Source organism: Ruditapes philippinarum, unplaced genomic scaffold, assembly GCF_026571515.1.
Source record: "Ruditapes philippinarum isolate M1 unplaced genomic scaffold, ASM2657151v2 ctg624_1_1_1_1, whole genome shotgun sequence".
NCBI lineage: Eukaryota > Metazoa > Mollusca > Bivalvia > Venerida > Veneridae > Ruditapes > Ruditapes philippinarum.
This window is the reverse complement of record NW_026859768.1, coordinates 338,529-355,911: the sequence shown is the minus strand read 5'-3', so window position 1 is coordinate 355,911 and position 17,383 is coordinate 338,529. Positions and strand designations below refer to the sequence as shown.

Here is a 17,383-nt window from a genome sequence, read left to right as displayed (position 1 = left end):
AAAGGCATATGTCTACACATGTATCTATGAGTATGTCGGCTGATATCGACATGTGCATTTCTGCGTGCCCTTGAATTAATTAATGTATGTAGGGTATGCCTGCCCAGCAAACATATATCTACGTGCATGTTGACATGATACCAAGCCGAATATTGTTGAGCAAAAGTATAGTGCATGTTTGAATTTATAGAATTTTGATATATAAGTTTGATATAATACTTTTGTTGCATGTAAAACACTATTTGTATAATAATAATAATAATAATAATAATAATAATAATAATAATAATAATAATAATAATAATAATAGTAATCTTTTAAAGAAGGTAACATATGAAGATCGTAGGTAACAAATGACATATCTTTATTTTAAATGTTGCCTTATAAACAATACATGTATATAGAAACACAAACACAAAACATCATAAAACAATAGCAACTACTTAGTATTTCATTTAGATTTTGTCCTAAAATATTCATATATATATTTACATATATTTTAACAAATATATAAATTCATAATAAGTATTATACCATAATGACAGATTTATGAAGATATTATTTGATCTGCAAGATATGTTTTTTTTATATTGATTTTCAAAAGATGTCAGAGAGTTAGAAGAACGTAGATGGTATTCTATTCCAAATCTATGCACCATTGTAACAAAAAGTCTTCTTGGTGTTTAGGTATAACTATGTCATGTACTACATATTTTTTATAAATTGCCACTTATATTATGACAATATGTTGGCCTATTATAAATATACATGTATATTGATTTAACAGGAAATGTTGTTAATGGTTCTCCTTAAAGCTATGTTTTTTATTATTATTCATTGTATATATGCTAATTGTGAAATTGTTTGTCAATTTGTTTGTGGATACCATAAAGAATTATATATTGAACGCTTGACTTTGCTATTTGTACAAAAAAATAAAATATGTATGGTTTAAATGTGACGTCAGTGATAGATCACCATTTCATTTCTAGCTTCTGTTCCAATGCAATATTTTGGCAATACCATGACTTGGGTTTTATCAAAATGCATCAATATTTAATTACTAAAGTTGATTGAATTGCAGAAACTGGACTAAGTTAGTTGTTTACAAACGACGCCTTAGGTGCTTACTAAAAGTGCTCACGTTCCTTATATTAATCACATAATACTTTAATGATCCATCTACATTGTACAAATGCATGGATTGTAGTAAAATTGTCGCTAAATCATGGGTGGTTTATTTCAACACCATTATTGTTAAAACATATACAAATAGGATCATAGCTACCCTGTTGTTGCTTGACATTGTAAATAAAATACATAGTTACAGCATTGTTTTAAACCGTGTTCAATTTCGGCCATGTGCAAATGAACACTTTTGCTTCTCGGCCATTTACAAGTACACTTATTTTACATTTATTTGTGGCCATGTACAAATAAACTCATTTTTACATTGTTGTTATCAAACACTATTTTCTGTCCATGTACACATAAACTCACTGGCATACTTTATTAATAGGCCATGTCCACATAACTTTTGTTTCTTTACCATGAATTAAAAGCTTTTTTTACTGAAGAACACATTTTTACACTGAAATCATTGAATTTGATATATATACATGTATTGCTTTAAATTTATTTTGTTTTTGTTTGTGAACCATCGGACATAAACAGTGAAATAGAAGCTGGCATGTCTAATGGCCCTCTCATTATACCTACATGTCTCGACAATGCTGTATTTATGCGTCATTTGTTTCTCTTTTTAGACGCCGTAGAAGTGAACTGAGTTGCCCCCATGCTCTTAGAACCGCAAACATGGAATCATTCGACGAAAATAGAAAAACTTTCTGTCCGGCCACGGATATTTATCGCGACAAGATCACGTGATTACTGACAATATAACGCTACGGGACTATTTTGAAGACTAAAATTACGCATTTCTTCTAATATTGGAGGAAAAAATACGATCAGATGTTGTAATGGAAAGCTGAAAGTTAAAATCACAACATTACGTCATTTTACAGCTATATTCCTTGCAGCTATATTCTCTTCATACGATCGGATATTTTACGTGCTTGTTTAAGAAACGCTATAAAGTAGTTGTTATTTGTAGATATTCACATGTGGTCAGGTTAAGACCCCGAATGACGCTAAAATTGTTTGTTTTTTAATGACGCATGTTTTAATAGATGTGTCCATGTTTTCGGCGTATAGTTTTAATCTTACACTGTTGAAAATTTTGTGACTTTATAAATATAAAGTTTCTTCATGAAGTCAATGAAAGTAACAGTAATATGGTTCCCTGTCGGCCACATTCACCCATAATTCAAAACTAATACAAAATTAGACAAAGTGAAACGAAAAAATAAGAAGAAATTAAGTGCATGTGTTAAGAGAATAAAAGAGAATGAGAGATGTTGCAATGCATCCGTTTTTTAATCTTTCGTGATCGCAAGCATCAGTGTTAGAATTATTTTGCAGAATGCTTAGAACATTGTAATATTAAATAAACTCCACTGAGGTTTTTTGACACGAACTGACTGTTAATATTTTTTCGAGACTTTAGTACGATTTGCTGTAGGTTTCATTTTATCTATTTAGAGTAGGTTTTACCTCGCACCCCAGACTCCATTCCGTGCATGATTTCGTGCACGAACGAAACTTGAGTAGAACCACCGACGTTCCGTAAGCTAGCTAGATAGCTTCCTCAGAGTGGAGAATCCGATGACGCTGGCGCGGCTCGAAGCTACAGTGGTGAGAGGCAAATGGTTTGAAGTCAACTCGGGCCACGGAAGCTCCTTTTGTTATAGGTCTGAACTAGACCAATTATCAGTATGTAAAATTTCAGATCATTCCTCGGCCCCATATTCCCAGAATAAGTATGTTATTTGTGCAAAATGACCTTTTGACCATGGACTCAACAAATAAGCTCTTAAAATAAGTTAGAACTTTTGGTTTATACAGAATTTATTTTAGTTCGAATGTGTAGGAAGCAATAGGCTTATAATCAGTTCCTGGAACCAATCAGTACTGAGCTACGAGTTTAAAGTTTCATGCTCAAGGAAACAACGACTTGCCCCGGACGGGGTTTGAACCCATGCGGCTAGCGATCTTTAGATTACTAGTCCAATGCGTTAACTACTCGGCAATGTCGTCACTTAGGACTTTTTCCCATATACCTAATAAAATAATGTTGTTCTGAATAAATGCCATCATTGTGCTTATACCGAAAGATCTTGTCCAAACGCTCGATAAAACGATTAATGACAGACGAACGGAATGGAAAAAAAACAACACTTCCCTTTGTATTTCTAAATTAAATTTTTAGAATTTGAATGCTCAAAATTCTACCATAAAATGTTTCTATAACAATACGGTATTTATAATTAGAACATGTATATTTATACAAATTGAATTTTTTCTTAAAATATTAAATGTCCTACTGTTTAATTTTCTCTAAAAATGCGCCTTTTCTTTATATTGAATTATTTCCTCCATGATATAAATATACAACATTCGTGTTCCAACAGTGAGCAGAAACTTGAAATATAAATGTGGGTGTCAACCGTATGTTTACATTCACACTTCACAATATACACAATGTTAATGAAAGTATCAAATAAAACATTTACAGAGACGAAACTTATTAAAGATTATGTTTACGTTTATATTGTGTAAATATACAACTGTATTAGTGAAGCGTTCATAAATCCATCAAGACAATGTACACAGATACAAAGCAACTTTCTTGTATCAATAAAATTCGGGCGGTTGTCTATGTAAGTAACACAATGGTTAACTAATCAAACAATCTTTTCATAGAAAACACTGATGGGCAGTTTTTTTATATATTGTTCAGAGAAAGTTCGGAGAGTTACAAATCTAATACAAAATAATATACATATTTAATATAAAATGCTTAGTGTCGTTTAAATACCCACAAAACATTGCTTATTTCCTACATACAAACCAAAAAGGATTACAATGAAAGAAAAAATAAAAAGTATTCAATACCTTGAAAACTGTATGATTGTCTGTATTATTGATAAATTTAATGGGACCATATGTCCCCATGTCCCCAGCACCCTAAGACGTTACAACTTAAAAATCGGATGTGTCTGAAATGCAAACTGAAACAAAAAGCTTAAGTCGTCATGCTGATACGCTATTTCTATTCTCGTTATAGTATTACACACAGTGAAAACAGAAGTCTGATTTATGTAATACAAGAGCGATCAGTAATCACATGTGTCGCCTCATAATGGCCAATTTCATGTTGGGACAAATTTTGTGAAAGACGGACAGACAGACGGACAGTGCACAACTAGACTTGGTACTGATCAATCATGTAAAGTTTGGATAAAATTGCACCAGTAGCTTATGAGGAGTAGTCCGGACAAGCTTTTGCGTATCTGGCAACACACAGAAAAAAACACCTTTTTATCAAAGGGCCATAACTCAGCAAAAAATTATTCAATCGGAAAACCCGTGCAATATGTGCAAGGACTTGAGCTACAGATCAATCCTGTAAAGTTTCATTGAAATTGCATAAGTGGTATAAGAGAACTAGTCCAGACAAACTTTAAAATTAAAAATTATTAAAGGGCCATTCTTCTGACAAAAATCATTGAACCGGAAAATGCTGACAATATGCACAACTAGACTTGGTACTGATCATTCCTGTAAAGTTTGGATGAAATTGCACCAGTAGTTTATGAGGAGTAGTCCGGACAAGCTATTGTGTATCTGGCAACACACAGAAAAAAACACCTTTATCAAAGGGCCATAACTCGGCCAAAAATCATTCAACCGGAAAACCCTTGCAATATGCGTAAGGACTTGAGCTACAGATCAATCCTGTAAAGTTTCATTGAAATTGCATTAGTGGTATAAGAGAAGTAGTCCGGACAAACTTTAAAATTAAAAATTATTAAAGGGCCATAACTCTGACAAAAATCATTGAACCGGAAAATGCTGACAATATGCACAACTAAACTTGATACTGATCATTCCTGTAAAGTTTGGATGAAATTGCACCAGTAGTTTATGAGGGGTAGTCCGGACAAGTTTTGTGACGGACGGACGGAAAGACAGACAGACGGACAGACAGACGACGGAGAAGTGATCCCTATATGTCGCCACTACTCCGTAGAGGCGACACAAAAATCATAAAAACTGACATTTATGATAAAGATTAGAATATTCACCGATAAACTGGTCTTTTATAAGATGTATGGACGAGTTCAGTCAGAGTGCTCGTATCACTTGTTTCTTTTGAAATAATTAAATAATTTGAAAACAACAACAATAACAAAAAAAGAACCTACATATAGGGACAAACATATAATGACTTATATAAAGCAATTTTCTTGTATCAATAAGATTCGGGCTGTTCTAGAGGGTGTGAATGATAACTTGCAGTTTCCAGCACCACCACGAACAGGCCCAATCAAACCGAGCCTGCAACATTTTCAACCTTGCCGTGTTGGACTTTCTTTAGTCGATTTTAAACATGTATAATTTGTGTATTTCTAGAATAAGATAACTCAATGTGTTTATTTAACTGAATTATCATAATGACTCATTCATATACTTTTGACAGACACTCAACAATTTGTTTAAACATATATGTTTATTGCATCCATCCATCCATTCATTCATTCATTCATATAGGTCAAGATATGTTTTGTGTTTTCCATTAAAATATTTTAGATTTAACATTTAAGATTGTCAATATTGCGAATATTTTAAGGTTTACTGTTTAAAAACAAGTACCTCCGTATAGTATTTACATCTGTCAAGGGAGAGCTTCATATAGCTCCATTTACAGAGATCTTAGCAATTCGTTTTTTAATTTATGAACATTATTTATGTAGTTTTTGTTTCCTTTACATCATACATGTATAATACAACAATAGTCCATAATGAACAATGTATATGCATTGTAAAACATTAATTTCATATCAAAGCGCAAAAACACGATATTTTTTCTAAAGCATTTTTTCAGTCGCTTTTTAATTACAAACATTGCCAATTTGCAAGTGCCATTTTATGGTGTTATCTTTACAAATAACAAGGATTTTTTAGTGTGAGACATTTTCAAAAACTATTTTATTAATTGCAAGATACAATCTTCTAATTATTTTATTTATACTTCTGGTCTTTTCCATCACCATACATTTCGATTTTTTCTGTATTTAAGACCATATTATTGACTATTACACCATTTCTTTATGACATTTAAAAGATGTTGAAGTTTTAATTCTATTTTTGATATATTTTCTCCGGACTCAAAGGGTAAAATCGTCTGCGTATGGATCAATTGTTATATTATCACCTATGGAAGCAATGTCATTTTATGTATATAAGAAACGATAAAGGTCCTAATACTGAACCTTGTGGAACACCCGTAATTATTTTCATTGTCTGAGTTTGTAGTTTACCTATCTAAACTAGTTGCATTTTGTTAGATAGATATGGCTTAAAAAGTTTACGGCATTTTCAGAAAAATGACAAAGCTTAAGTTTATGCAAAAACATTTCATGATTAACCAAAGGTTTTCTTTAAATCTAAGAATACAACCCAAAATATCTACTAAACTATTGAGTGCAGTATTACAAGAATGGTTTATGCGAATTCTGGATTGTTTATTATGAATAATGTTGATTATTTTCAAAGTATGAGTGCATTTGTTTGTTCTGTTGAACTGGTAACTGTCCGTTTTGATCAAACCCACTCAAAGTTTAACATGCCATGGATCATTGGACATCACAGCATGAGTACAGACAGTAACTTGAAGAAGTTAACCTTTGAGTTACTTGTTGAACACACTGTATTATTTATACAAACATTTGTGCCATGTATAACATGCCTGCAGCTCGGGCAAGTAATATTGACTATTGACAAACTATATAGCACCGGTTTTGACTATTGACAAAACATTTAGCGACGGTTTTGATTATTGACTAATCAAACTGCATTGATTTTGACTTTTGACTAACAATACTGTACCGGTTTTAACTATTGACTAACAATACTGCCCCGGTTTTGACTATTGACTAACAATACTGCACCGGTTTTGACTATTGACTAACAATATTGCCCCGGTTTTGACTATTTACTAACAATATTGCACCGGTTTTGACTATTGACTAACAATATTGCACAATAATAATAATAATACTAATAATAAAAATACTACTACTACTACTACTACTACTACTACTACTACTACTAATAATAATAATAATAATGATGATGATGATGATGATAATAAAAGAAAACAAATCGTTTATGAAAACGTAACCTTAAGGTATATAAATGTTTGTTTTCACTTTTCAAACGTTTCAAAAACATTTTATGCTCTTGACACTTGGCGGGGGCGTAAATCTACGATTGTAAAGGTATCATTTAAAGGTTTTATCAATTTTGTCCGACTTGTTCTTTATTTTTTTCTTTCTGGTCATGCCAATAACTAATTAGAACTCCGGACATACCAACAATTGGCGATCTGAAGTATCAACAGAAGGGGAAAACAATCTTTGTTTTAATCAACGCTACAGTAGCTCGCTACACTAACGTTTTCATTAGCACTCCTCTATTTAATTCGGAGTTTAATAGGGAAAGAAACGTTTACTATTGGTATTCAGATGGGAACTAAAATTTCATTTAAGAAAACTACATATCCAATCTGATTTTAAATCTCATTAAAACATTAAGCCTGTCACACGAAGAAGACTTTATCTTTAAGAATCTAATTTACATTTTGTTAATTAAAACTTGACCTACTTTTCTTTGGATTTGTGAAGATAGTCGTACAACTTTTTTTATTGTCACTGGTTTAAATTATATTAAGTGACATTCGAGAAATATAATAGGTATTTTTGCATTTTTCTTGAATTATTCATTTTTCGTAAAAGCGTCAAAAATTTACCATAAATTTGAAATATATTTGAGCATATATTAAATTTCACAATATGTATGTATGTTTGTAACTTGGCATGGTTAATCAGAGAACGGGAGAGATGTTGCCTTACTACTAGTACATACATGTAACCCGAGTCGCTGCAGTATAAATTAAGATATTTGTCCTCGAGTAAATCAGCTTTTACATTAAGTTTCGTAAATAAGATAAGTTGTAAGTTTCGAGGATACATGTATATCTTTTTTTTCAACTTACGTGTTCCTACACTAGACAAGCTGCATGTTATACCCCTCTGTTTATTACTTAACAAAGTACTTCCAATGATAATCTACTGAACTTTAAGCAAACTTAACTTTGTATTTAGTCTGAAGGGAATTCTTAAATCCTCAAGATGTTTCTTCTTACACTGTCTTCTAATCTAATCAATTGTGCTTAAATAGTTTTGCTGGATTACAAGAATAAACTTTGGAATCCCAATGGTAAACTATTGCCTCTTAGACACCGACCATATGCTTGAAAATTGATGTTTTGTTACAGTAACAAGAGTTTCATTTCACTTTGTATATTTATCTAGATACAGAATATAATTTTAACATTGTTATTTGGTACGGATATTTAAAACAATATAAAAATAATATTTTATCTTCAGTAAACCTACCGTGAAGGTTTGGGAGTAAACTGTGAAACAGAACATTATGCTTTGTGGCAAATGTTTGCTAAAGAATACTTAAATATACTGTGATAGGTTTTAATGCAGTATAATCATATTACAATGTCAATTTTATCCAATGCTAACTAATGAAACGATGGAAAGACTGATTTAGCCGATAGTCACTATAGCAGTGCATTCATTATGATTGATTACAAATTAAGAATCATCGTGAACTTTTATTGTAATCATTTCAGAGAATTGTGTAAACACACTCCGCATTTTATATCCCATTATATCCAGTCAATTATACTTGAAATCATCTGTTAATATACATGTATTATGGGTTTTGGACGGACTATACAAATATCTTTTATGTGAGTAAATGTTTAGATAAAAGATATGCATTCAATCTTTATTATTGTTTTAAGATGATTCTTATAAACTAAGAAAACAAACAGAAACGATTATATATGGCATTATATTGTTTCTTGTACACTAGCTATTGTGTCTGAAACTTTGAAGGGATTTGAAAAGAAAATCGAAGATAAAGTGTCAAGTAACAGATGTGGTAACTCATCTCGTTTTGACGGTATCAGAGAAATCAGTGGACACGAAGACTTTTACTGAGGATTTCACTGGCTTAATTTTGTAAAGTTGTTGATGTTTTAGTCCATTTTAACTACATCATATGATACCATAACAGTTAACTCCGCTTATAACGATAATCGGGAAACTATCTAATTTACATCGTTATATCCGGATAACGTTATATCCGAGAGGCAACCAATTTGAATAAACAATAAACCGTCTTTTGATGGATTATTTTTTTTAAGTGCAGGTTTTCTCAGTAAAATGATTGAAAGTATTTTTCTAGAAACAATAGTTACGGGCGTCTGGGATTTAAAATAGAATTTCCATTGACTTGAGTGGGAAACATGGAATGTAGCTTACAGCTATGGCTGAACTAAAGTAATTTCAAAAATAAATAAGACGTTTAAAACAATTAGTATAGAGTTGGTCTATACGGGATCAGATATAACAGAAATTGATGTTACCCAGTCACACAATCTGACAGGCTGTGTTATTTATGGTAGAACTTCATAGATATAGTCAGTAAATTTGTTTCCCGAAACAATTGATAAGAGAATAAAGTACATCATAGAAAGTGAATATTTATTTCTGAATCACAACGTTATTTTTAACTTTATTCCTTGTTTATTGTTGACATTTTAGGGCAAATATATGATTTACACATATCTAACTTAAGGATTTGGATTCACTGTTATAGAAAACAAAGAATTAAAGTTTTTGTTCTAAAGTCTGAAGATAAGATAAAGGTCTATTTTTAAGAATTTGATTATAAAGCTGTCGGATATTTTTCCTAATAACAAAAGTTCTTGGTATAAATTTTAACAACTTAAACTTGCTAAAAATTTTAAAAGTTCAATTCAAATCTACGGTAACCGCGGAAACTGCTAACATCTCTCGAAAATAACCCGCTTACAGTTGGACCTACAAGTCTAATACTTGACAAGCATTCGGACACTGCATCTGTGGGATTACTTTCACTGGAAGACTTATTTACGGAGTGGCTTTAACCCTTAAGTTTTCTGGCTGTAATCGATTGTACTCCTGCAACCAGTGCATATTAAATATTCTATTTTCTCTAAAAATGATGATGATTTCCACCATCACATTTTATATAAAAATATTTATATTCACTTATTTATTTTGTTGTTTAATTTAAACTTTAAATGTCATATAAATTATTAAAACCTTTAAAGTGTGCAGAATAATTGCACATAACTTACTTAACAATCACTGAGTGAATGTTTGATATAAAATTGTCATTATCAAGCTATGATGATTTCAGAACAATTGCATGTGTGTAGTTTGCAAGTATAGTGTTTATACCATATTTAAAACTGGACAAGTTATCATTTGAATGAAACGAAAGGAAATGTCATATTTGTAAGTGTAACAATATCGCAGATGAATTTCATTTTTTGTTTTATGTTTGTTCAACGCATGCCTTTTAAAAAAGCTTATTCAAAGATATGATACTGTCTAAGTTTGTTCAATTTACTAAATAGTTAAAAGCTAGTTAAAAGCTAGAAATGAAATTATTTTTTAGTAAATTAGCAAATTATTGTAAATGAAAGACTGCATTAATTAAACCATTAAAATGTCATTGAAATTCATTTGTTTATGGATATGTCAAAAACGCAAATATCCTTGATAGAAATGTTATAGAAAGTTAAAACAATAACATTATCTACATTTAATGTATTTTTGTATGTAATAATGAATTGTTCATGTTCGAGATAGACACACACATTTTCAGTCATATTATGCCCCGTATATTTCAGAACATAGACATGCTTTTTACACGTGTAGTAATTGTTAACAAATAATTTTAAACTTGTCAATTGTTCGTGTCTTAAATTATATGTAAGTAAATATTGGTAAAAGCATTGTTTCTTTAATACAAAGCTATATTTTAGCAGTCATTTGTCAAATACATCCGCCTTCAACATATGATATTGGCATGTAACACATTTTTTTGTCATTATCATAGATTCAACAAGTCAAGAATAGATGTTTTCAGAACAAACTATATGTCAGGTACATGTTTATCATTTATTGATTGCTTCAGATAATATTTTTGTATATTTTCAGTAAGTACTAAAACAGTTTCCAAATGTTTGTTGACTTCCTTGAAATTTGACATAAGCACGTGATACGAATGACATAACTGTCAAAAGCAAATAAATATGTCATCCTTAAGTATTCAATGCGTCAGTGAAGTAACTAAAAGTAAAAGAAGACAAAACAACATTGTCCAAAATACAACAGCCAAGACGTAAACATACAATGACATATCTTCTAGGATCAATGACGCGTGGACTCATAGAGATCATATTAAATAAACTAGAAATGTGTCGTCACGCCACGGATGCCCCCGCATGCAGCCAAAATTTCAGATGTTACAATATTTAGTTCCAAATTTGTATCAACAAACTATTTTTTTCAGTTTAAGTTCAAAGCCCTTAAAACTATTCAAGGTAAACACAAACCATTTTTATACAAAGTTCAAGGTACTGAAACTATTCTGTGTTAACCTTTTGTAAATTGCATTTTGCAAAAAAAAATTTAATTGTGAAACCCAATAAAAAATTAATTTGACTACCATTTCTCCCAAAAAGTTTTTTGAGCGCTAAAACCCAAAAATTTTTCAATTTTTTTTCCCAAACATTAAGGGGAAAAAAAGTTTAATTTTTGTCCAAAATCATTTGGAACCACGACCTTTTTCGAATTTTGAACTGATTATTCCTAAGATGTATGGCTGTATATGTCAAATTTGAGTTGAATGTGTACAACACATTTGGGGAGATCAATGAACGGAAAACAAAAATTTCTGATTTTTTTTTCAAATTCAATTCAGGGATTACCTCTGTCAGCTATCAACAAAACCATGACCCAAATTCAAACTTGACCAGTGTATTCTTATGACATATCCATATGTTCACAAATTTGAGTTGAATATGTACAAATTTTTGGGGAAGATAATGGACTTTTGGAAACTGAAAATTTCAAATTATTTTCAAAGTGACAAAGGGGCATAACTTGGCCGAAAAATCATCCAACCATGACCAAATTCGACACTTGACCTGCACCATATCCTCTGGACGTATTCGCAACATGTCAAATTTGAGTTGCAATGTAAATACCTGTTTTGGGAAGATAATGGACCGGAAAACTGAAAATTTCCAAATTATTTTCAAATGAAAGGGGCATTAACTCTGCCCGAAAAATCATCCAAACCATGACCAAATTCGAAACCTTGACCTGCACATTCCTTTGGGACGTACCAAGGTCAAATTTTTGGTTAATGTAAAAATACCCCTCGGGAGATAAAAAAACCGGGAAACTGAAAATTTCATTTTTAAAGAAAGAAAAACCCCCAAAAAAAATCATTAAACCAAAACCAAATTTCAAACGCCCCGCACACCTTTTGACGTATCCATTTTCAAATTTAAATTTTGGAAACGGGGAAAATAAGAACAAATGAAAATATTCATAAGGGGGCATAACTCTGTCAAAAATATCGGACCATGACCAAATTCGAACTTGACCTGTATGTTTTCATGAATTCCCATATATCAAATTTAGTTGAATTGGGGGGCAACTTTTCTAAACAATAACGGAAAAACTGATGATGACGATGACGGAATGAGGGAGGGGGAAGGAGGGAATCCCCGGAAAGGGAACAAACCCCACCATTATATGGCGGGCTAATCATGTCGTATCATAAAAAACAATGCATTAAGGAGATCATAGGTATACAATGTTGTTTCATGGAGGTCATATATATACAATGCGTTATATTACTGAGGTCATAGATATACAAAATTGTATTAGAAAGGTCATAGATATACAATATTGTATTAGTAAGGTCATAGATATACAATATTGTATTACATTACTGAGGTCATAGATATACAATATTGTATTATTGAGGTCATAGATATACAATGTTGTATTACTGAGGTCATAGATAGACAATGTTGTATTATTAAGGTCATAGATATATAATATTGTATTATTGAGGTCATAGATATACACTGTTGTATAACTGAGGTCATAGATAAACAATATTGTATGATTAAGGTCATAGATATACAATATTGTATTACCTGGGTCATAGATATACAATATTGTATTAGTGAGGTCATAGATAAATAATATTGTATCATGTATCACTGGCTTTTTTTCATAGAGGTCTTAGATATAAAATGTTATATCATGTTGTATCATGGATATCATATAACACATTGTTGAGTTTTTAAGATGATAGAGAAATAATTTGCACCAGGTAGGTTACAGATAAGCAAATCAATGTTTTATGAGAAACAATGACACACTTTTAAGAAAAAGATAAATTTGACGGAGAAGCAATGGCATATCATAGAGAAACAATGACAAATCATAGAAAAACAATGACTAATCATAGAGAAACAGTGACCTATCATAAAAAACAATGATATATCAATAGAGTAACCATGACATATCAATAAGTAGAAACAAAGACCATTAATCTGGAAGAAAACGAAATGAATACCATTAGAGAAACAATGTATTATATCATAGATTAAACAATGAAATATCATAGGGGGAAAGAAAAAAAACAAAAAGACCATATCCCATTGGAGAACAATTAGAAACATATGCATAGAAAACAATGATAATATCAAGAGACAAGACCAATATCATGGAGAACAATGACAATATCATAGAGAAAACAATGATATATCATAGAAGAAACAATGATATATCATAGAGGAACAAAGACATATCATGGAGAACAATGACATATCATAGAGAAACCATGACCTATCAAAGAGAAACAATTATATATCATGGAGAAAAAAATGACATATCATCAGAGAACATGACATATCATAGAGAGAAACAATGATATATCAAATAGAAGAAACAATTACATACATATGAGAACAAATGACAATAGTCATAGAGAAAGCATATGAAAACATATTAAATAGAAACAATGACCTATCATATAGAAACAAGACAAATCATGGACAAAACGATGACCTATCACAGAGAAACAATGACACATCACAGAGAAACAATGACATATCATAGAGAAACAATGACATATCATAGAGAAACAATGACATATCATAAAAAAACAATGACAAATTATAGAGAAACAATGACATATCATAGAGAAACAATGACATATCACAGAGAAACAATGATATATCATAAAAAACAATGACAAATTATAGAGAAACAATGACATGACAATGACATCAAAGAGAAACAATGACATAAAAACAATGACATATCATGGACAAAACAATGACCTATCACAATAAAAAACGATGACAACAATGACACATTAAAGAGATAAAATGACATATCATGGAGAAACAATTACATATCATAGAGAAACATACAATTACATATCATAGAGAAACAATGACATATCATAGAGAAACAATTACATATCATGGAGAAACAATGACATATCATAGAGAAACAATTACATATCATAGAGAAACAATTACATATCATAGAGAAACAAGAATATCAATAGAGAAACCAATGACAATACATAGAGAAACATTACATATACAATAGAAGAAAGCAATTAACAATCATAGAGAAACAATTACATATCATGGAAGACACACAATACAATATCATAGAAGAAACAATGAAACATAATCATAGAGAAACAATTACATATCATGGAGAAACAATGACATATCATGGAGAAACAATGACATATCATAGAGAAACAATGACATATCACCGAGGAACAATGACCCATCATAGAGAAACAATGACCTATCATAGAGAAACAATTACATATCATAGAGAAACAATGACCGTTCAAAGAGAAACAATGAAATATCATAAAGAAACAATTGCTTATGATGGAGAAACAATTACATATCATAGAGAAACAATGACATATCATAGAGAAACAATGACCTATAATAGAGAAACAATGACATATCATAGTTAAACAACGATATATCATAGAGAAATCAAGAATGGCATTTCATAAATCTGTCCTTTTTACAATTCAGGCGACCCCACTGGTGCATGTTATGAACCTTTGAAATTAGAGGTTACATTTGCTTCATCAATAAATAAACAACTTACCGCCATATCAGTTTTGTAGTAATAAAGAAAAATGATAAATAATTGATGGGCGTTATCAAGTGTTCCGGGTCATAACTAGTCTACATTTATTGAACAGCAATCACAATGACTTCACATCCTGGCAACTGACTTTATTATAGAGATGGATCAATTTTGATAAAAGAATAGAAATAATTAATTAGAAAGACAAATATGTGATGAAAGGTTAATCTAATCTAATTACTGTTAATTTAGTTTGTAAACAAAGAAAGCGTATTACTTATATATAGAAGGCCTAATACTTTTAGTCATCTTTTGAAACATGTATAAAAATACGTATTTTAGTGCATGTATGTAAATGTAACGAAAGTAAGTAAGTAAGTAAGTAATTAAGTAAAGGCTTTATCTATCGAGGCTACACTTTTGGTTTCCAAATATTCCATGTGGGCCTATAAGAAAAACTTATATACAACTACAATACTGAAATTAATATGGCAACAACAATGTGGTACAATTTACATTGAAATTGTCAGAACAAGAAATACATGTTAATATTTACAATCCATTCATAGCCTAATACTTGTCAAAGAAGTACATATTAAATTAAACAAAGTGGGAAATACTTTTTTGGTGGTTTATCAAATAACGAGATTCAAAATTTTCATATAATGATTAATTTAATGATGAGAAATACCAGGATAGATATGAAGCTTGAAATTCTTAAACCGTTTTAGATTTTCTTATTTTTAGAGCGATATTATTCCATAATTTAGGGCCAGAGTATACTAGGGATTTTCTTTAGATCGCGGAACAGCAAGGTCTGAACTATTTGTAGATCTTAAGTTGCGCTCATGTTTTAGGTAAACAAATTGAAATTTACTTTGCATGTATTGTGGATATGGTATATCATTGATAGATTTCAGTCTTTCATCAAATCTCATCCAATTTAGTTCTTTACACAAATCAGTGGAGCATCGTAACTTTTATCTAGAATTATTCTTGCTGCTCTTTTTTGAAAGTTTATAATTTCATTGCTGTCATTGGATTATTGTGTTATTTAAACATGGGTTGCCTTGCTAAAATTCGGACGCATGTATATAAAGATTCTAATGTCGTCAAATACAGTGTTATCTTAATTTATTTTAGCCCCACTATGAAGGCAGTTGTCAGTTTAACAAATCATACACAATTCTCATTTTATCTGTATTAGGAGAAAAAATGATGTGACCAAAGAAGATCTAGAAACAAACTACTAAAATAATTATTTGTTTTTTTTTAAAATGATATCATTCGATTACTGGTACATGTACATTGTCCCGCCCCATTGCCGTTTCAATAGAGGCCTTATTTGTCTCACTGAATTTTTTTTTCTTTTTGTGTGTGAAAGTAATGGTAAAACAAGTGCAACTAGTCCTGGCCCCTTCCTTAATTTTATTACATATTTGTCAAATGTTTATGAACTTAACTTAGTATATGTAAATAAAAACTATTTTACCTGTATTTCATGATTTATTTCTTGAATATCATCAAATGGGTCGGGTGGGTCTTCCTTTGCTCCCATTGTGTATAATATACCGGGACGCGGGGCTCCGTCCTACCCGTCCTAACACCGTCTACGGGTTTTTTGGTAAATATCCAGTAACTAAACTTATCATAAATAAATTCAAGTCCCTTTAAATGTGTATATTTCACATGCAAACCAACTAGGACTAATTTCAGAAATACAGTATATTTCAATCATGTATCATAATTCCTTCAGAAAAAAATCATAAATTGTTATAATATAAATATTTCACATTTGAAAAGCATGTTCTTTTGTTCAAAGCACTTTGGTTAACATTTACATCGTAAAACGGAGACACATTGTTTATTTTGATCATAGTTTGTCATTGAAGCAGTCTTATTTACATAAATAATATGAATTAACAGAATGTCAGAGACAATATCAGTTGTATTATTATAATCCTGTAAACTTTGATATATTCCTGCTTCAATTCTTTACGTTCCATCAATAGTTATACTTGCGACAGATGTTCACCAAACAAACTATGTTAGACGCGTGGGAATGAATAATTAAAATATCCACACATGTTCATATTATATTGATGTTATTTAAATATATCGATTTC

At 30.8% G+C, this 17,383-nt stretch overlaps 1 protein-coding gene across 2 annotated transcripts in view; it reads right to left on the bottom strand.

Moving 5' to 3' along the window:
• Window positions 1–16,857, bottom strand: part of LOC132757875 (tetraspanin-18-like) — a 54,602-nt gene extending 37,745 nt beyond the window's left edge. For both annotated transcript variants that reach the window (XM_060749361.1, XM_060749364.1), the window contains exon 1: window positions 16,750–16,857. Coding sequence is in view for 1 of the 2 variants with exons in the window: in XM_060749364.1 (XP_060605347.1) it covers window positions 16,750–16,815 (66 nt within the window). In the remaining variant the exon portion in view is untranslated. The remainder of the gene's footprint in view (window positions 1–16,749) is intronic.
• Between the last annotated feature and the right edge of the window lie 526 nt (window positions 16,858–17,383).